General features: G+C 41.0%; 1 protein-coding gene across 1 annotated transcript in view; it reads right to left on the bottom strand.

Moving 5' to 3' along the window:
* Positions 1 to 1,185: 1,185 nt before the first annotated feature.
* Positions 1,186 to 22,710, bottom strand: part of LOC132386085 (insulin receptor substrate 1-like) — a 134,776-nt gene continuing 113,251 nt past the window's right edge. The window contains exon 3 of the mRNA XM_059958380.1: positions 1,186 to 1,338. Within this exon, the coding sequence (XP_059814363.1) occupies positions 1,331 to 1,338 (8 nt within the window). The 3' untranslated portion in view covers positions 1,186 to 1,330. The remainder of the gene's footprint in view (positions 1,339 to 22,710) is intronic.

Genomic DNA, 22,710 nt, shown 5'->3' on the forward strand with positions numbered 1-22,710 from the left:
TAAATCATTGGCCAATTTCATTAAAGCAATTGTTAAGTAGTAGACTAATTGCACTCACTTCACAGTCAGCTCCCGGGTACAGATGACACATGCTCATATAAGGTTAACAACCCTCTAAAATCAGTGTGGAGTTAAAATTAATCTTCAGAAGATGCAGAACAAAAATTTATTATGGGGCTATTAGACAAAATTCTTTGCTTTCTGAACATTAATTGACTATAATTTATTAGGAGATGATGTAATAAAGATCTGACATCTGATCAAGTATCATCCAATTGGGTAATCAAGTCTTGGTCCAGTCAGTGCAGAAACGAGCCGTCTCGAGACTACTGAGACTGTACAGAGGGGATAGGGCAGGTACTAGAGCCTCCAGGAAAATGGAAAACCATAAACGGCAACCCAAAGTTCAAGGCCTGTTTGGTTATCACAAAAACTTGCCATATGTTCAGAAAAACTCACAAATACATTTGAAAAGAAAACACACTGCCACTTTTTGCTTTCAGAGTTCAACATCTAACTATGGGATATATGACACCTACATGGCAGTAGCTTCATAAACCATTGTGCTGGTGAAGTTCAAGCTGGTGTTTGAGACTGGCCTTGGACGCAGCTCAGCCAAGGCGGATGGCCATCTTTAATCTGAAAAATTGGATGTAGAAGGCCTCAAAGATGCCAATTCTTTGACAGTGCATGTCTAATAGATTTCCTTATTATAGGTTCAGATTTGGGGTGCAAGGGAGACATGGAAATGAAGGGAAGTTTGAACTGATTGACTTAACATCTCCCCCCAATGAAGGCCATTACAAGCTGCTTGTGGCTGTGACGCAATGTTACTTAAATTCATGAAGAGGTCTATGTTCTTGAGTCAGGCAAAGCCATGATAGTGCAGCAGATGTTGGGGAAACGTAGATTCCGTGGCAACTTTTTCTTTAACTTACTGCTGAACATTCCTGCATAAGCCTGTGATCAGGCGAAGAGAAGTCAGTTCAAGAATCAAGCATGAAGATTAAACCACTTGTGTCCAGTTAATGGGTCACTTGCCTCTACAAATATCAGCTTGGCAAAGGTTTCTTTTTCATTTCTCCCCACTTCCACCCACCTCTCAAAGTGTAGCTGGCAGTCTGGACCATCCATGGTGCAGAACACCTCAATGTGCAAAGTGAAAGCAATAATTTATTTCTGAGGATTTGCTTCTGAGGTGAGTTGTCTGTAAGCTTGAAAAGACTGGTACTGCCTTCTCAGTCATAAAACCTAAGACGATGAGTGGTTGGCAGGTGGTCGATTGTGAAGTGTTTCTTCAATACTTCAGAAGGCAAAGGAGGATATCTTATCAGCAATCTGAAAGCAAAAAGAAGGGAAATAAGTTTAGACAGGCATTACTGAGAGGGTGCCATGGGTATTAAGCAGAAACTTAGGCCCCATCAAGGAGGAATAGGATGGCCAAGGGCCCATCAACACTGACACCCCCCCCCCCAAAGAGTGGGGTAAATGTCTACACATACACTTCCCTGTTGCAGAAAGAGCTATTTCATTACAGAACTCTCGTAGTAAGAGCAGTGCTCAGGCCTCAGGCCTAAGACCACTGTTAATTTTACACAGCTGTCTTTTTTGGATCACCATGTTATGGATCACATTACTCAGAGCAATAGCATCATGAACCTGGTTAAAAATAAAAGCTGATCCCAGCAGAATTCTCAAAGGCTTAGTTTTCTTGACAACCCCAAACAGACACTGCGTAGTATTTGATTTGGAGCCAAGGTCTATCTTCGGAGAGCTCTCAAAATATTTCAGTATCTTCTCCTGAACTCCCACCCCCAACACCTACCCAGATCCTCAACTCTATCAGGTAGGACTTTGCCCAGGAAGGGGTGAAAATGTCAGGAGGATATTTAGAAATGTGAGAAAATCTGTAGATGCCGGAAATCCAAAGTAATACACACAAAATGCTGGAGGAATTCAGCAGGTCAGGCAAAAGAGTTTCCGTCAATGTTTCGGGCTGAGACCCTTCATCAGGACTGGAAAGGAAGAGGAAAAGTCAGAGTAAGAAGGTTGGCAAGGGGAGGAAGAAGTACAAGGTGGTAGGTGAAACTGGGAGAGGGGAAGGGGGTGAAGTAAAGAGCTGGGAAGTTGATTGGTGAAAGAGATAAAGGGCTGGAGAAGGGGGAGTCTGATAGGAGATGGGCAGTTAAGGAGATAAGGTGAGAGAGGGGAACAGGAATGGGGAATGGTGAAGGGATTGGGAAGGGGCATTACCAGAAGTTAGAGAAATCAATGTTCATGACATCAGGTTGGAGGCTACCCAGATGAAATATAAGGTGTTGCTCCTCCAGCCTGAGTGTGGCCTCATTGCAGCAGTTGAGGAGGCCACAGACTGACATGTTGGAATGGGAATGGGAAGTAAAATTGAAATGGGTGGCCACAGGGAGATCCTGCTTTGGAGCAAAGGTGCTTGGTGAAGTGGTCTCCCAAGGTTATTCGGATATTGTCAGTGAGTTGGCAAGTGGGAACAGGGGTAGATGGCTTGGTTAGTACCCAAGATCTTTTAACTGATCGTCAGTTTTACCCTCATTTTATAAATTGAAACTCTTTACAATTTACATCTTATTTAAGGTGGTAGAAGCAGGTACATTAGGAGCATTTAAGAAACTCTTAGGTAGACACATGGATGATAGAAAGATGGAGATCTTTATAGGAGGGAAGGGTTAGATTGACCTTAGAGTAAGTTAAAAGGTTGGTACAATCTTGTGGGCTAAAGGACCTATACTGTGTTGTAATGTTTAATGGTGACAACCTGGCACTCAATGTCAGAGAGACCAAAGGGCTGATTGTGGACTTCAGAAAGGGTAAGACAAGGGAACACACACCAGTCCTCACAGAAGGACCAGAAGTGAAGAGAGTGAGCGATTTCAAGTTCCTAGGTGTTAATATCTCTGAGGACCTAAACTGGTCCCAACATACCAATGCAACTATACAGAAGATAAGATAGTGGCTATATTTCATTAGGAGCTTGAGAAGATTTGGTACGTCATCAAAAGCACTAATTTCAACAGATGTACTGTGGACAGCATTCTAACTGGCCGCATCAGCAACTGCTATGTGGGGTGGCGGGGGGGGGGGGGGGGGGGGAGGTGGAATGGCTGCTGCACAGGATCGCAGTAAGCTGTAAACTCAGTCAGCTAAATCATGGACACTAGCCTCCATAACATCCAAACATCCAAGACATCTCCAAGGACTGGTGCCTCAAAAAAGCAGTGTTCATCATTAATGCTCCCCCATCATCCGGCAAGGAGTTACAGAATCCTGAAACACACACTCAACAATTCAAGAACAGCTTCTTCCCCTCTGCCACCCGAACTCTGAATGGACATTGAACCCATGTACGCTAACTCACTACTTCTCTGTTTCTTCTTTGCACAATTTATTTAATTTAACTTTTTAAATGTACTGTAATTCGCAGGTTTTCTGTTATTATGTATTGCATTGCACTGCTGCTGCAAAGACACCAAATTTGACAAATGCCGGTGAAGATGTAAAGTGGTGAGGTACTGAGAACACGGATCTGAGAGTTGTGAAGCTGCAGAAAGGCAGAGAAAGACACAGTGGAGCAGGTTGAATACTCAGGGCCACGGAACACAGAAGTGAAAGGTGTTTACTTTCATTTGAATTTGTGTGAATTTGAAATTAGAACATTCTTGCACTGGAGCCGAGCTGAAAGTCATAGAACTTTCTGAATAGAGTGCCTATCTTGTAAAAAGCCGTCTACCCTAAGTATCACATAAATGGCTTAGAAACGAGTCACATTTTAAATGCTTTCATTTTGCAGACTCCCCGGGCTCCCTCAGCCTCAATTCTCTGGTGGGGCTGCAGACTGCAAACATAATTTTTTAATGATAATTTGGGTACATTCTGTGCCTCAGCACATATTCTGCTTGCCCAATTGGACGTTCACCAACACACTGACCAACTCTGCACTAGAGCTGAGAAATGCAGCCACCAGCCAAGAACCCTGTCCAAGTACAAACACACACATCATATTGATTTCATGATCTCCAGCGTGTCCCGAAATAATTTTTTTACATAAGCATAATTATTTTGTAGGAAATGAACTGGCTAAATTTCACAGAGCATACTCCAACGTGCAAGGTGATATTGGCCAGATAACTGTGTTATTGATACTGATGAATGGATTCATATTGGCCTAGGACTTCAAGGCAGGACAAGGGAACTACTTACAGTATATCCACTTGAAGGCCCAGTCTGGGGCCTTAATTTAACGTCCCTAGGCACACACAAACATAAATGAAACTTTCAGGAAACCCTCTCCCTCCCTTCTTAGCAACCCCCCCATCTCCCCCTTCTCTCTTCTCCTTCCAATCAGAATCAGGTTTAATATCACTGGCATAAATCATGAAATTTGTTGTCTTTGTGGCAGCAGTACAATATAATTCATAATAATAGAGGGACAAACCACGAATTACAGTTAAGTATATATATATATTAAATAGTTAAATATGTAGTGCAAATGAAAATAAAAAAGTTGTGAGGTAGTTCATGAGTTCAATATCCATTCAGAAATCGGATGGCAGGGGGAAGAAGCTGGTCCTGAATCGTTGAGTGTGTGCCTTCAGGCTTCTGGTAGCAATGAGAAGAGGGTATGTCCTGAGTGATGGGAGTCCTTAATGATGGATGTTGCTTTTTTAAAGTATTGCTCCTTGAAGATGGCCTGGATACTAGTGCCCATGATGGAGCTGACTATGTTTACAACTCTCTACAGCTATTTTGATCCTGTGCAGTAGCAAGCCCCCCGATACTAGACAGTGATGCAGCCAGTTAGAAAGCTCTCATCGATAGAAATCTAAGACTGTTTCAGGTGACAAACCAGATCTTCTCAAACTCCTCATGAAATATAGCCTGTCCAATCCTCCATTCCCATTCCCCTCCATCCCCATTCATCCATTTTTATTCACCCCCTCCCAAAATGCCTCCACTTCCATCAATCTAGATAAAGTTTCAGTGAATAAGAAATAGTTCAAAAGCAAAGATCCTATATATCACCTTTTCTGATCTTAAAAGTATGTTACAGACTGTGAAGTATTTTTGTCCCTCTCCTGACTTGGATGATGCAGCCACTAACTTGTATTATTCAAGTTCCAAAAACAATAACACATCAATATCCATGAATAAATGAATAAATAAAATGAATAAAATGAATAAATAAAAGAATAAATGACCATTTATTCTTTAAAGAATAAATATTAGGACGATAACTCAGAGAAATCTTGTGTTGGGTTTTGAATAGAATCTGGAGAACTTGTAACTCACCCAAGTAAACAGACGGGGACTTTGTATACCTGTCTACCATTGATGCTGCTTTCACCAGCATCTCCTCATTTCCCAGATATCTACCCTCATCTTCCCACTGCCATAACAGTGACAAAGTTCCTCTTGTCTTCATCTACCACCCCATGAGATTCTGCATCCAACACATCAGTCTCTGCAACTTTTGTCATCCCCAAAGGTATTCTACCACCAAACGTAAATTTACCTTTTCCCTCCCCCACCCTTCACTTTCCAAAGGGATTGCTATCTCCGTGACTCCCTGGTCCATTCATTCCTCCCCACTGATCTCCCTCCTAGCACTTATTCCTGGAAGAGGCCCAAGTGCAACACCTGTCCATTCACCTCCTCCCTCACCTCTATTCAGGGCCCTAGACAGTCCTTCCAAGTGAGGCAACACTTCACCTACGAGCTTGTCAGAATCATCTACTATATGTGGTGATCCCAGTGCAGTGTCCTCTACACTGATAGACCCAATGTAGATTGGGGGAATCGCTCTCTCGAGCAGCTTCGCTCAGTCTGCAACAGGTCGACTTTCCAGGTGGCCCCTCTCAGGTTGAAGGAGCAAAACCTCATTTTCCATTTGGGTTACCTCCAACTTGACGGCATGAATATCAATTTCTCCAACTTCTGGTAATTTCTTCCCCCTCTTTATTTTCCTTTTCACATTCTGGCTCCCCTCTCACCTGCCTATCACCTCCCTCTTCCCTTCCTCCTTCCTTTTCTCCTATGATCCACTCTCTTCTCCCATAAGATTTCTTCTTCTTCAGACCTTTACCTTTTCCCCTTATCATCACCCAGCTTCTCACTTCATCCCCCTTCTCCACCCACCTACCTTCCCCTTCACCTATCACTTTCTAGCTTCCCCTCCCCCCTCCACCTTTTTCTAGCTTCTTCCCCTCCATAGGGGCCTGAATTGCTGAGTTTCTCCAGCATTTTGTGCATTTACTAGGGACTTAACATCTCCTTTGAAAGACAACAACCAGGGTAGGTCTTACACAGTGAACTGTAACACACTGAGGACTGTAGTAGAGCAATGAGATCTGGGAATACCAATCCATTATTCATTGACAGTGACGTCACAGGTAGATAGGGTCATAAAGAAAGCTTTCAGCTCATTGGCCTTCATAAATCGAAGTATTGAGTACAGGAGATAGGACGTTATGGTGAAGCCTAATTTGGAGTATGTATGCTGTTTAGGTCATCTACTTACAGGAAAAATCTAAATAAGATTGAAAGAGTACAGAGACAATTTACAAGGATATTTGCAGGACTGGAGGACCTGAGTTATAATTGAATAGGACTTTATTCCTTGGAATGTAGAAGATTGAGGGGAGATTTGATAGAGGGATACAAAATTATGAGGAGTATAGATAGGGTAAATGCCAGCAGGTTTTTTCACTGTGATTTAGTGGGACTACAACTAGAGGTCATGGATTAAGGGTGAAAGGAGAGAAGTTTAAGGGGAACATGAGGGGAAATTCCTTCACTTCGAGGGTTGTGAGAATGTTGAAGGAGTTGCCAGTGCAGGTGGTGTGTGCCAGCCTGATTTCAACATTTCGGAGAAGTTTGGATAGGTACATGGATGAGAGGGTTATGGAAAGCTATGGTCTGGGGTGCAGGTCGATGGGAGTAGGCAGTTTAAATGGTTCGGCACAGACTTGATGGGCCGAAGGGCACATTGCTATGTTGTACTTTCTTATGACTATGACACTTTTAGAAGAGCAATGCTATTTCAGTAATGAATCTGGGAAAGCTGGCTTGGTTGAGACCCAAGTGCATGATTTTCTCTTGGAAGCAAGAGTTCTGCCCACTGAGTATAGTTAAAAATAGTCTGAAAGGGATACACACTTATATATAAACTGTTAAGTATACCCCAGAGAAATCTGTTTGAGATTCTCAGTGAGTAAAGGCCTCAGTTAAATGGATAGCCATACAACGACCACATGAATGAAACACTATCTGACATAAGGCACTGTATTATGGGATGTTTGCCACATGAGTCATGATTTCTGTTTGGAGTTAATCGACATACCTGGGATTCTTTATCGAGTCTTTGGGGCTACTGACTGCTTTAGCCGCTCCCCACCAGCGACACCCCACCCCCATGCCAACCCCTTCATTATTTTAATGACTTGATTGCACGGTCTATTCTTCAAGGCAATGCTCAGTTGTCAAGCCTTCAGTACCGGTCTGGAGTCTCGAGGAATTAAAGGCTAATCACTGCTGTCATCAATATGCCAGAGAAGAAAGCATAGAGGCTTTCGGAAAATATTACTTGCATGCTTCCTTTTCATTGTGCAGTTCATCATAAAAGTACAGGAACAAACTGAGGAACAAAAGTTGTAATTCTATAAAATCATGGCTGACCCGGTTGTTGACCTGAACTCTACTTTATCCTCTTTAATGCCAAGCTACTGTAACCTAATATCTACCTCATCTTTGAATATACTCAATGCCCCACCACCTATTACCCTCTGGGGTACAGAATTCCAAAGAGAGAGGGAAGTTTTCCACATCTCAGTCTCAGATGGGCAGCCCTTTATCCTGAGACTCTGCCTCCGTGCTGAAAAAGTTAAGAAATTGTTTAGTCATATATCAGGAGTCTGTGTTTATCCCAACTGGTTGTGGGAAAATGTGAAGGGGGCCATGAATCATGGTTGGATGAACACTCTGAAAGTGAAGGGTGGTGTGTTGTGAAAGCCCCATGAAATGTTCAACACTATTCAACAGCCCTACTTTCCCCTCCATTCAAATTCTCCTTTGCTGAGTGACAACAAAATACAAGGGTAAATTATTTATCAAAGTACATATATGTCACCATATATATCCCTGAGATTCATTTTCTTGCAGGCATACTCAGTACATCCTGAATAATAACTTTAACAGTATAATGAAAGGCCGCACCAACTTGGGCATTCAACCAGAATGCAAAAGACAACAAATTGTGAAAGTACAAAAAGAAATATATAATAATAAATAACTAAGCAATGAATATCGAGAACATGAGGTGAAGAGTCTGTGAAAGTGAGTCCATTGGTTGTAGGAACATATCAATGATGGGGCGGGTGAAGTTGTGTGAAGTTATCCACTCTGGTTCAAGAGCTACTGATTCTGATCCTGAATCTGGTGCTGTGAATTCTGAGGCTCCTGTGCCTTCTTCCAGATGGCAACAGTGCGAAGAGAGCATGACCTGGTTGGTGGGCGTCCCTGATGATGGATGCTGCTTTCCTGTAGATGTGCTCAATGGTGAGGAAGACTTTACTTGTGATGGACTGAGCTGTATCCACCACTGTTTGAAAGGTTTTTCCCTTGGTCGCTTGTCTTTGGTCTCCTTTGTTGTCAGGTTTTGTCTGAGGATTTTTCATCACACATGCAGGCCTCTTAGCCTAAGTCATTTCTGCTTCTGCTTATGCTTCATACAAGTCACCTCTGTTTCATTCTACCACCAGATCTCCATTCCTTACACCCAGGCCTAGAAATACATTGGTACTGTTATCGACATAAAAGTCACTAACATAATTGTAATCAATTTTGCCCGGGTTTCAAAGCAATTCAATGCATTCCTGTGCGCTGCTCCATGGTGTTTACTCTGCTCTCCTCTGCGCTCAGGCTGAAGCTGAGAGACAACTCCAGTTGTTTCAGGCTTCGCGTCTGTGAGCTTCCAGGCGACGTGTAATGAACTGAAGCTGAGATGAACTGAAGCAGTGGCTTGCTCCACTGCTCCGGGCTTTGGGTTTATGGACTCACTTTCACTCTGAATGCTGTTGCTTACTTTTATTGTTTGCATGATTTTTTTTCTCTCTCTCTGCGCATTGGATGTTGGTCTTTATTTTAATTGGGTTCTTTCGGGTTTCTTGTTTTCTGGCTGCCTGTAAGCAGATGAATCTCAAGGTTGTATAATTTATATATACATTTATAATAAATGTACTTTGAAGTTCATGGCAAACTTTAATGATATGTTGTCTTAACGGCATAAGAATTTCATGCATTTAGCACTGTTTCTCTGTTAATCAGTTTACCAAACGTCTAAAATTCGGTTCTAGTGAAAATTTTCAACTGTGCTGATCTAAATAGTATCTGGCACTAATAACACAGAGAAGAATTGCTTCTGATAATGCTGAAGGCTCAGAACAACACTATGTAAGACACATTCCCCGTTCAGGCACAGACACACTCTGTCACATGAAGCTAAAGGAGACTGGCCCAAACTGAGATGCTGGTCACCACAACCGCAGTGGCTTCAGCATGTTCCCTCTCAGAACAAAATCAGCGGGCAGAAGTGCTGGAAGAAATCCTGCAAACAGAGGTCTATATTTCTGTTTTGATGGAGAATAAGTGACAAGAGAGAAAGCACAACCTATGGACTCATTTTCAAAGGTCATTTCATGTTCTCAATAGCTATTGGTTATTAATTTATTATTATTATTTCTTGTGTTCTATGTTTGCACAGTTTGTTGTTCTTTATAAACTGGTTGAATGGATATAATATGTTCAAAAGAAAATGAATCTCAGGGTTGTTTACGATGACATATATGGGTGGCACGGTAGCACAGTGGTCAGCACAATGCTTTACAGTACCTGGTTCAATTCCCACCACTGTCTGTAAGGAGCTTGTACATTCTCCCTGAGACCATGTGGGTTTCCTCTGGGTGCTCCGGTTTCTTCCCACAGTCCAAAGACGTAATGATTGGTAAGTTAATTGGTCACTGTAAATTGTCCTGTGATCAGGTTAGGATTAAATCAGGGGATTACTGGGCTATGTGGCTTGATGGACCAAAAGGGCCTATACCATGCTGTAGCCCAGTAAGTAAGTAACTAAATAAATGTACTTCGACAATAAATTTAATTTGAGATCTGAACTTTTTTTCCTTTTCTTTTTCTTTTTATTCATTTCTTTCTTTAATTGGGTTCTTTCAGGTTTCTTGGTTTGAGGCTACCTGTAAGCAGACAAATCTCAAGGTTGAATAATTTATACATTCCTTGATAATAAATGTACTTTGAATCTCTGAATCTTTGAAGTTGCCAGGAAGGTATCTGAAAGAGCATTTTCACCATCCATGAATGCCTGTCCTGAGTCAAATGTTTCTTCTCGGGCTGAATGGTTCCCAATTTCATTAACTGAACCATTCCACACTGCACTGTGAGAAGCCCTTACAATAGTAAGGTTTCTAAGAGTGATACTCAACCTTACTGTGTCTTTGAGAGCAATTTTGTTCACATCTCGTACGAGGTTCTAACTGCAAAGCTAATGCTACTGAACTGTGAGCTTTGAGGAAGGCACTCATGTCCTTGCAGACACCTCCCTGGCAACCTCTGATCTTGAATGCTCTTTAGAGGATTGCCTCCTGCCCCGTTCCTTAGATGCCCAGAGGATTGTCTTACCATCACTGTAGCATACAATTTTTCCTTGACAATGCTTCACAGAAGCCACATCATGGTTGTATTTTGGACTGCCATTTTAAGAGTTACTTCCTGAGGCCAGGGCTGCAAATTAAATTGGCACTAATGCTTGAAATCTGACCCTGCACCCCTACCTCATCCTCCTCTATTTCTGAAACTGAGTAGTGTTACATGAGAGAACCTGCTAGAACAGTATTTTAAAAAAGGCCATAACAAATTTCATGATGTTTTTGAAACAACTTTAAGGAGATTCCTGACATTATTTTATTGCTGACAAAGCAGTGCAAATTACTTTCTCAGCCCTAGTTTCCCCTTGATGTGAGTTGTGTTACTTGGCTCAACTGCCTAACTTCTAGGATAAAGAATCCATTGAACTATTTATTGGATTAGTAACTATCACATCTATAACCCTTAATGTTGACCCTCGAAATGAAAGTTTATTTTCCACCTTTAATCTAACAACACTTACGATATTTGAAGACCTCCCAGTTTTTTTTAATGTATTTCATTGGCTGTAAGATATCCTACTCTTCTCTGAAGTGTGAAGGTCCTGTCTGATACTCTCTGGTACTGTTACCACTTTAAAGCTCACATGAAGCATTGTTTTCAATTGTTAAAGGTGCTGATCAATAGATACCAGTCATTAACGACAGTGCAGCCTCACAACATTGGTGCACCTCAGGGATGTGTGTCCACTGTTCTACTCTCTACACCCATGACTGTGTGGCTAGGCACAGCTCAAATGCCATCTATAAATTTGCAGATTACAAACATTTTTAGCAGAATCTCAAATGGTGACGAGAGGGTGTACAAGAACGAGATATACCAGCTAGTTAAGAGGTGTCATAGCAACAACATTCACACAACATCACTAAGACCAAAGAACTGATTGTGGACTTCAGAATGGGTAAGACAAGGGAACACATAAGAGTTTTCATGGAGTGATCAGAAGTAAAAAGAGTGAGCAATTTCAAGTTCCTGGGTGTCAATATCTCTGAGGACCAAACCTGGACCCAACATATTGATGCAGCTACAAAGAAGTCAAGAGAGCAACTTTATTTTATTTGGAGTTTGAGGAGATTTGGTATGTCGCCAAAGACACTCGTAAATTTCTACAGGTGTACCACGGAGAGCATTCTGACTGGCTGAATCACCATCCGGTATGAGGGTTTGGCGTGGTGGGGGGTGGGGGGGGGTGGCTACTGCACAGGATCAAAATAAGCTGCAAAGAGGTGTAAAATTAGTCAGCTCCATCATGAGCACGAGCCTCCATCATTAAGGGCCTCCACCATCCAACACATGCCCTCTTCTCATTGTTACAATCAAGAAAAAGGTACAGAAGTCTGAAGACACACACTCAATGTTCAAGAACAGTTTCTTCCCCTCTACCATCCAATTTCTGAACAAGCATTGAACCCATGAACGTACCTTACTTATCTAACTATTCTTTATATTTATATACTTACTGTAATTCACAGTTTTCTCCCTCTCTCTACTGTCATTTATCACACTGCACTGCTGCCGCAAAGTTAAAAAATCTCATGACATATGTCGGTGATATTAAATTCTGATTCTACAGAATGCTGAATCAAGAAGTGACTATTGATGCAACGTTGTGGTTTTATGAACCCTGGAGATTACAGTATGGATAAGGCACTCCCTTGGTGGAATAAGGCTACACCCCGGCTTGCCAATGGCCTTTGAGTGTTATGGACGATCAAAGTCACTTGTTGCATGTAAATATGGGATTTTTAAAAATTCTACCCTGTTCTATTTCCTCCACTAGCCTGCAGGTCACCCTTGAGCAAGATGAAGCACCTGCCTAGGCCCACCGCCCACTCAGGGTCACGTGAAGCCATGGGAGCAGGTGGTGGGTGGTCGTACGAGCAGCCAGTGCATATCATGAGTCCTGGTCCACATGTTCACTGACATCAGGCAGACAATCTCTGAGGAGTATTGATAATAGCTGGGGTGACCTGTTTTGTAAAGACACTGCCCAGAAGAAGACAATGGAAACCACTGCTGTAGAAAAAAAAATGCCAAGAACAATCATGGTCATAGACCCTGATCGCTCATGTACATAACGATGAAGACTACCATAAATCCAAGAGCTTGAGGAGGAGATGGACCAGTGAGTAGCAGGAGGGTATAGGACTGAGGAACTTCAGCATCAGAACAAAGAAAGAATTACTAATGAAACAAACGAATCACGAGAAAGAGGGATAGGGAAAAGGGCCATTTATTCCTCAAGCCTGCTTCAGCATCTGAATTAGATCGCAGCTGATCTGTACCTCAATTCCATTACATCTTTACCTCCTGTTATTTGATGGCCTGAGCCAATAAACCTATCAAAATGCGTCTGAGCATTTATTTGGCCCCAATACCCAGAGCTTTTCTGGGCAGGACTTTTAAGATCTCTAGTACTTCCTGAACCATCTCTATTAGGTTATTTCTCTTTGTTCTAGGTTTCACACGGAAGATAATTATTTATTTCTATAAATAGTAAATTTAATAAACACAAGGTATTCTGCAGATGCTGGAAATCCAGAACAACACCCACAAAATGCCGGAGGAACTCAGCTGGTCAGGCAGCATCTATGGAAGCCAATGAAGAGTCCATGCTTCCAGCTGATACCGTAATGAAGACACTTTATTCCTCTCATAGATGCTTCCTGACCTGCTGAGTTCATCTGGCATTTTCTGCGTGTTACTCTACAACTTCATAAACACCTTGATTAGATTATCTTTAACAGGAAATATAGCCTGATGTTAATGGTCTCAAGACGTCCCAAGCACTTTACAGCCAATGAAATACTTTAGCTATGTTGTAATGAAAGAAAATATTGCAGCTAGTTTGTGCAAAGTGAACAGAAACAGCACTGCTTTAAACACCAGATAATATGCTATGGTAATATTACTTGAATCAGAATCAAGTTTAATATCACCAGCGTATGTCATGAAATTTGTTAACTTTGAGGCAGCAGTACAATGTAATACATGATAATATAGGAAGAAAATAAACCGTGAATTACAGTAAGTATATATATATATATATATGTGTGTGTGTGTGTGTGTATCAAGTAGAATCAGGTTTAGTATCATTGGCATATGTTGCGAAATTCAGTTAACTAATTAAATAATAAAATTAACTAAGTAGTGCAGAAACATAAATAAAGAGAAAGTAGTGAGGTAGCATTCATGGGTTCAATGTCCATTCGGAAATCAGATGGCAGAGGGGAAGAAGCTGCTCCTGAATCATATACGCTTCTGTACCTCCTTCCTGATGGTAACAATGAGAAAAGGGCATGTCCTGGGTGGGGGGGGGGGGGGCCTTCATGATGGAAGCTGCTTTTCAGAGCCACCGCTCTTTGAAGGTGTCCTAGATACTATGGAATCTGATGTCCATGATGGACCCGACTAATTTTAACACCCTCTGCAGCTCACTTCAATCCTGTGTAGCAGCACCCTCTCAACCTTTACCAGACAATGATGCAGCCAGTCAGGATATTCCCCAATCCCCTTGGGAACCTTCACATCTACTTGAGAGGGCAGACGGTGCATAAAACTGGACAAACACTCAACATTTTTTATTCAGAGGTGACACACTGAACCACCAGTTGAGAGTGGGATATGTTAGGAGCAAGGGGCAGTCTGCAGGGTGACGACATGGGGATTAAATTGGAATAAAGGGAAGGATATGATAGGGTTAATATAAAACGTTAAGCTGGAATATGACACAACAAGGATTGGATATCGTGAAAGGATTAGACTGTTCTTAATTTTCCGAGACATTCCTGCCGGAACATTTAAATGAGAAAGACTGGGTCTCCAGTTTGTCTCTCACTCCCCTCACTCTGGGCCCCATTCATTTCTGGTTCTCAGAATCAGGGGGCAGACAAGTGAAAAATAAAGATTTGCTCTTTAGACTGGAGCTAGAAATGCAAAGAAACTGAGGTGTGGGTGAAGTGTGGTTGTTATGGTCTGAGTCTGCAAAGAAAAGAGTCAGGAAGGTGGGGGGAACAGAATTCTGTATGGATTATTAGGCACCCCACTCTCCCAGTGTCTATCCCACAAAACCTACACTCACTCTTCCACAATCACCTTAACAGCTGTCCTCAACATCAGATAATTCAGCAGATCCCTTCCAATGGTAGTGATTCTGTAATTGCAGGTGCAATAACAGAAGTAACTGGGCCCCTGGATAATTAATCCAAATTTCCCCTCACAAATTTCTATAGATGTACCATGGAGAGCATTCTAACTGGCTGCATCACTGTCTAGTACAGAGGAGGTGGAGGTAGTGGGGGGTTGCTACTGCACAGGATCAAAGCAAGCTGCAGAAAGATGTAAAATCAGTCAGCTACATCATAGGCACCAGCCTCTGTAGTATCCAGGACACCTTCAAGGATCGATGCCTCAAAAAGACAGCGTCCATCATTAAGGGCCCCATTATCTAAGATGTGCCCTCTTCTCATTGTTACCATCGGGAAGGAGGTACAGGAGACTGAAGGCACACACTCAATGACTCAGGAACAGCTTCTTCCCCTCTCCCATCCAATTTCTGAATGGACGTTGAACCCACGAACACTATCTCACTACTTTTTTAATTTCTATTTTGTTTGCACTAAATATATATACTTACTGTAATTCACAGTTTCTATTTTGTATTGCATTGTACTGCTGCTGCAAAGTTAACACATTTCATGACATACGCTGGTGATATTAAACCTGATTCTGACTCACTAACTTCAAATGATTTAGGCTGCACTACTGCCATGCGTAACTTTTGGAAATCAACTCTAAAGATTGCATCATTCTGAACACACTTTCCAACACTGAATATAAGTTATTCACTGAACTTAACTGTCTTCTAATCTGACATACCACACTCTTAAAACTTTCATCTATGCTTTCAAGCACCTTATCCTGAACCCCCGCCCCCTATCTTCAAAGCTTTTTCCAGTCTTGACATATTTCTGAAGTTCAATCTACCTGGTGGATCGAGAACCCCTCAGGGTGGAGTGCCATGTCCAGAGTGTTGGGGATGAGTCACATCTCAGTCAAACAGAGAACGCAGGGACACCTCATTTCCCTCCGAAACACCAATCTTGCCCTTAGGTCCTGGTTCTTCAGTGACTGCAAATTGGCCAGGAGGATGCTCGCAAGAGGTAGCCTCATACCTCAACTTTTAATCTGGCTTGAAATCCACCCTGGCACCCTCTCTTCTGGTGATGGCTGTCCTTCATCCGCTTCAAGTGCCATACTTGCATTCCTGAGAAACAAGTTTGCTGAATCCTTCATGAGATTGTAAAATAGATAGTTTGTTCAGGTGGTTCAAAAGTATGTTTCTTAAAGGGAAATAACAGGCTGCAGATTGCAGTAATAGTAGTTTAGAAGAAGAATATCCAAAAGTTTTGCAAGCTACCTGCAAAACGTCCCATCTTGGATTTCTAGATTCCTGAGTTCTCCTTTTGACTTTTGATTCACCAGTGGCAGAATGCCTTCAACTAACTTCAGACTGAATTCTAGAATTTCCTCAGTGCATGTCTCCACTTCTGCCTCCGTATCGAAATTACTAATGTCTTCAATCAAGCTTTTGTTTCCCTGTCACATCATCTCCACGACTAGCTGCTGAACACTTGCCTCAAATTTCCATCAAGTGTCTCAGGGAACTCCACCAAGGACAGTCCCAAGCCTGGCTGCAAAAGGAGGAGGGTTGGGCATGGGGCTAGCAACAGTATCCCGTAAAAAAAGGGCTATGGAAATGCCAATGGAACTTCCAAAAGGCTTCATCCCTGGGACAGGAAAGAAGATTGGCTGCAGTGGGACCAGGACAGAGGACTTGGGAAAACTGCTTAAGCAGTTGTTATAGCCAGGGGTAGTAGTGGGGATAAGCTCCTACTACCGATTAAATGCTCTCAATAGCCTCAAACAGATCTGACAACCAATTCCAAGTCCTGGCCTTAGCTACTAAGCCCAGTGAAACAGTTTCTACTGGCAGGAGAAGGGGCAAAGGCAGGTTAAAACCAGTCACTTCAGGAAGATGGGGCTCATCAGCCATGGTTGGCAGCTCATCCAGGAGAAGGAAAACTCTAATCTCAAACCTCGTCTACCTTGCAGCTATACCCACTCATGGGAAAGGCTTTGGGAGTAAACCCTGAGGGAAAAATCCCGAGCTTGAGCCCCTAAGGCAGGCCTATGTTGAGTTCAACATTGACTGGCAACTCCTGTGTCACTGCTGGTGCCAAACTGTTTCAGTCTCTGTCGTTCTTTTGGGTTCATCAGCTGTGTGGAAAAGGGGAGCTTGCTACATGGACAACAGCATGCTCTCCATATTGTATGATCCTGGCATATCTAAACAGCTAGGATGCAACATCCATGGTCGACCCTGACCAACAGTTGCCTCACGACTTTAAATAAATGATAACTTTTAATCAAGGGGCAGTCTGGGTTAGGAACACAGCAAGAGAGATTTAAACCATGCAAGGCTCTCAAAAAGAATCGAGACTTAGCATCTGTAACCTTTGCGGTCAATGGAAACAACAGCTGTTAATGTGCGACTGGGCTCCAAGCCCACAGCTGTTGTCACTCAGCTGAACCTTGCTTCAAGCAATAACAGGACTTTGCACAATTGGTATTTCTTACAGGGTTCATCAGCGTTTAGCTACGTCTAACAGTGCATACCCAACTCCAGTCAAACAGGTGGACAATAGAAAGGGTAAATTCTCTACAAACTCCTAGGCAAAGTGCAGAGTAAGTCCTCCGCACTTTGCATTCAGACACGGGCCAGATACAGACTAAAGTTTTAGTGGTTTATGCTATGAAAAATGCCTAGAAGAGCCGCAGCATGAATTAGATACAGATTAACATTTCCTCTACACTAGTGGGCTCCCAAGCTCAATTAATGAAAGCCCCACTTGTTCGTGAATTGGCAAAAAATGCACATACCAAATGCTAATGACAAGGTCCTTTTAAAGACTTGGGGGCAATGTTGAGGGCTACTAAGGATGCCTTAAAGCCAATGCAAATACTGTAGAGAATATATTTTTATTTATTTTTATGCAAAATTTCTCAACAAGTTACCTTAATATTATTAAAGGCTGAAAATCATTGATGACTTGCAGACTTGCAGAGTTGCAGAGTAGTTCAGGAAACACTGTCCTGTCAGGGAACATGCGCTGCGCAAGTTAGAAAAGAGGGGTGCCACATGAGCATAGTGGTTAGTGTAACGCTGTAACAGCCAGGGTGTTGCAGTTCCGAGTTCAATTCCAACACTGTCTGTAAGGGGTTTGTATGTTCCTCCCTCTGAACCCATGAGTTTCTTTTGGGTGCTCTGGTTTCATCCCACATTCCAAAGATGTATCGGTTAGTAAGTTCATTCTAAATTGTCCTATGATGAGACTAGGGTTAAATAAGTAGGTTGCTGGTCGGTGCATCAACACAATTTACAGTGCACTGACAATGTCTTCTCGCATGGTGACAAAACACTTTCAAGTAAATTGCCGAGATTGGAGAACAACTCAATCCAACTATCAACCACCTGAGCTACACAATCTCCCAATTATTTCTAGACAAAGAGTAGAAACTTAGCTTCTGCAAAATGCTATTAAACCAAAGGTCGATACAACTCAAACAAGTAGGTTAAACATCTTCTATATTATAGAGTCTATAAAGACGCACAAACTTTGTAAGCAGGTCAATTTCAACATTTAAGATGACTGAAAGCCAGAACTGATGCTTGATGAAGGACTTGATGATGAACATCAAGCACATAATAGACATGGTAGCATAGTGGTTAGCACAACACTTCACAGTACAGGTGACACGGGTTCAATTCCCCCGGCTGCCTGTAAGGAGCTTGTTCTCACCATGGCCCCGTGGGTTTCCTCCAGGCTTTGGTTTCCTCTCACAGTCCAAAGACATACCAGTTGGTAGGTTAATTGGTGATTGTAAATTGTTCCGGATTAGGCTAGGGTTAAACCGGGGATTGGCAGGCGACACGGCTCTAAGGGCAAGAACAGCCTACTGTATCTCAATAAATAAATGAACATTGCAGTACAACATGCATTGGCCATCATTTTTGAAAAATGGTACCGAGTCTGTGAGCACCTTTAACACCTGACAACCAGAGTTGAGGCTTGTTTTAATATTAAAGGAAAAAACTCTATCCTACTCACTCTGGGAGTATGGGAGGCCTATAACCCTCCAGGTGAAACACAAGGGGCTGAAGGAACTCAAAAGGGTCAGGCCACATCTTTGGAGGGAAATGGACAGTTCACTTTTCAGGTTGCGAACACTCATCTGGACTGGTCCATGTTTCAATGTCTGTGGCCTAACTGGATGTATCATCATCTGGTGTGGTGAGGGAGGGTTAGTGGCACAGGATCATAGGAAGCTGCAGAGAGTTGTAACATTAGTGAGCTCTATCATGGGCAGTCTCCAGGACTCCTACAAGGAGCGATGTCTCAAAAATGCGGCATCCATTATGAAGGACTCCTCCATCACCCAGGTCATGCCCTCTTCTCATTGTACCCTCTCAGGGAGGAGTTTCAGGAGCCTGAAAGCACATACTCAGTGATTCAAGAACAGCTCCTCTCGTCTACCATCTGATTTCCAAAGGGTCACTGAATCCATGAACACTATCTCACTAATTTTATATTTCTATTTTTGCATTACTTATTTATATTACAAGCACACACATACTATATATATAAACAAAAGCTTTCTGTAATTCACATATTTCCTGTATTATTATGTACTGAAATGTACTGTTGCCACAAAGTTAACAAATTTCATGACATCTGCCAGTAATATTAAACCTGATTCTGATCTGGTTCTCTTATTCCTTCAGACAAAAACCTGCTTTGTTTTTCCATTATTAATGTCTCCATTATCACAGATGTACATATATACTGGGGGATGAAGTAGACCACTTCTCTCTCCACAGCTGTTCTACCATTTAATAAAACAGTGCCTGACCAAATTGTATCCACAACTCTTCATTCCATCTACCCACAATAAACTGTCACCACTAGTTCATCAAGTACCTATATACCAAGGGCATAAAAATATTCAGACTCCACTTAGACTACACTGTGTTAGAGAGTTCTAAAGTGTCACAACCCTCCAGTCAAAAAATTTCACTTTATTTCTCTCCTTAATTGGTGAGCACTTATTTTTATACAAACTCTTACTTCCTGATTTTCAAAGAGGAAATTCCTTCCCAATTCTGCCCCTTAAGGTCCTGAGAACAGAGTAGGCTCCTCTCAATAGAGTCATAGAAAAGTACAACACCCCCTTACCAAAGGAGATTATAGTCAATGTCGATTAGTAACTCAATTTCGATGGCCAATAAATGGGATAAAATATTTAGGTGTAAGAGTCGATAATGATGTAAAGAATTTATATAAACAAAACTATTTGCCATTATTAAAAAAAAATAAAAGATCTTGATAAATGGATGATGTTACCAATAACATTAATAGGTAGAGTTAATGCTGTAAAAATGAATATATTTCCTAGATTGCAATATTTATTCCAAACTTTACCAATACAACTGCCTCAGAAGTTTTTTCAAGAATTGAATACATATGTGAGGAAGTTTCTTTGGAAAGGAAAGATGTCAAGAATATCATTGGAAAAATTGACATGTAAATTTGAATTAGGAGGGTTACAACTTCCAAATTTTAAGAATTATTATAAAGCAAATCAACTTAAGATTTATTGCATCTTTTTTTGATGAAGAAAAACTGGCATGGATTAGAATAGAACTAGATAAGATAGGAGAAAATATACCAGAAGATTTTATATATAAATGGGAATCCAAATGGATACGGGAAAAGAAAGAATCTCTTATATTAAGACATTTGATTGATTTATGGAATAAGGTAAATAAGGACGATGAGATAAAGAAATTTTTATTAGCAAGAAGAACCTTAATTCAAAATAGGCTTATTCCTTTTACAATGGATAATAAACTTTTACATAACTCATTTCAAAAGGGGATTAAATATATAGGTGACTGTTTTGAAGGAGGTGTATTGATGTCGTTTGATCAATTAAAAAATAAATATAAAATATCAAATAACACCCTTTACTGTTATTTTCAATTAAAGACCTATTTACGAGATAAACTGGGTCAAACAATGTTAATGCCAAAACCTAATGAAATAGAAATATTAATTCAAAAAGAAAAAATTTAAAAATTTACATCTTGAATGTATAATTTGATACAAAAACAGGCAATTAAACCAGGAATTCATAAATCAAGACAAAAATGGGAATCTGATTTGAATATTAAAATTGATGGAAAAAATTGGTCAAGATTATGTTTTGATAGTATGATAAATACAATAAATGTCTGACTGAGATTAGTACAATATAATTTTTTACATCAATTATATATACCACAGAAAATAGATAGATTAAATTCAAATCTATCTGACCAATGTTGTCGATGTAATCAAGAAATTGGTACTTTTTTACATTCTACTTGGTCTTATTTTAAAATTCAACCATTTTGGATAAATTTAAGACTTTTATTGGAACAAATTACTGGAGTACAACTCCCACATAGCCCAATATTATTTTTACTAGGTGACATTGAAGGGACAATACCGAAACTTAAATCGAATAAGTATCAAAAAAAATTTATAAAAATTGCATTGGCAGTAGCCAAAAAAGTTATTGCAGTTACTTGGAAATCAGATTTATATTTAACTATGGATCATTGGAATAATGAAATATATAGCTGCATTCCACTTGAAAAAATTACTTATAATCTAAGAAATGAATATGATATATTTTTGAAAATTTGGCACCCATATCTACAAAAGATAGGATTAAATATACAGGTCCTTTGAAGATAAGATTACAAAGTAATGGGGAAAATTAAAATTAAAATTATTTTGAACTCCATGGAGCATGTGGGGATCCTCCAATATTCAGGCAATCTTTCTTTCTTTCCTTTCTTTTTTTTTAGATAGGGGTTAAGGGGGGGAGGGTTAAGGGGAGGGGGGAGGGTCAATATTAATTTTTTTACTATTCTAATATTCCATTCATTCTACGTAATTCACTTAAAAATGTCATAAATAAATAAGTAAATAAATAGTACGACACAAAAGCAGGCCCTAGGCCCATCTAGTCCATGCTGAACCATTTAAACTGCCTACTCCCATCGACCTGTTCCAGGACCACAGCCCTCCATATCCCTACTATCTATGTACCTATCCAGACTCTACTTAATCATTTAAATCAAGCTCACACACACACACTTGAGCTGGTAGCTCGTTCCACTCTCTCACTATTCTCTGAGTAAAGAAGTTTCCTCACATATTCCCCTTAAATTTTTCACCTTTCAACCTCAACCCATGACCTCTGGTTGTAGTCCCACTCAACCTCAGTGGAAAAATCCTGCTTGCATTTACCCTATCTACACCCCTTATAATTATTGTAAACCTCTATCAAATCTCCTCTCAATCTTCTATGTTCCAAGGAATAAAGTCCTAAACTATTAGAATGGAATAGAATAGCATAGAATTATATTTCTCACATCCATCTTACAACATGAGGGAGTAAAAATCTTTATGTAGAAGCAATGAGGAAGGGAAATGTGGGAGGATGTTGCCCAAACACTAAGATTGTATACATTTTTGTTTTGAAAATATGTATGCAGAGTCAAATATGCAATCAGATCAATGTTATTGATAAATCTGATGGCCTGGTGAAAGAAGATGTCCCAGAGCCTGTTGGTCCCGGCCTTACTGCTGCGGTACCGTTTCCCAGATGGAAGCAGCTGAACCAGTTTGTGGTTGGGGTGGCTGGAGTCTCTAATGATCCTCTGGGCTTTTTATGCACCTGTAGATGTCCTAAATAGAAGAAAATTCACGTCGACAGATTTGCTGGGCTCCACGCCACTCTCTCGCTCTCTGCAGTGCCCTGAGATTGAGGGAAGTACAGTTCCCATACCAG

The sequence above is a fragment of the Hypanus sabinus genome, unplaced genomic scaffold, assembly GCF_030144855.1.
Source record: "Hypanus sabinus isolate sHypSab1 unplaced genomic scaffold, sHypSab1.hap1 H_8, whole genome shotgun sequence".
Lineage (NCBI taxonomy): Eukaryota > Metazoa > Chordata > Chondrichthyes > Myliobatiformes > Dasyatidae > Hypanus > Hypanus sabinus.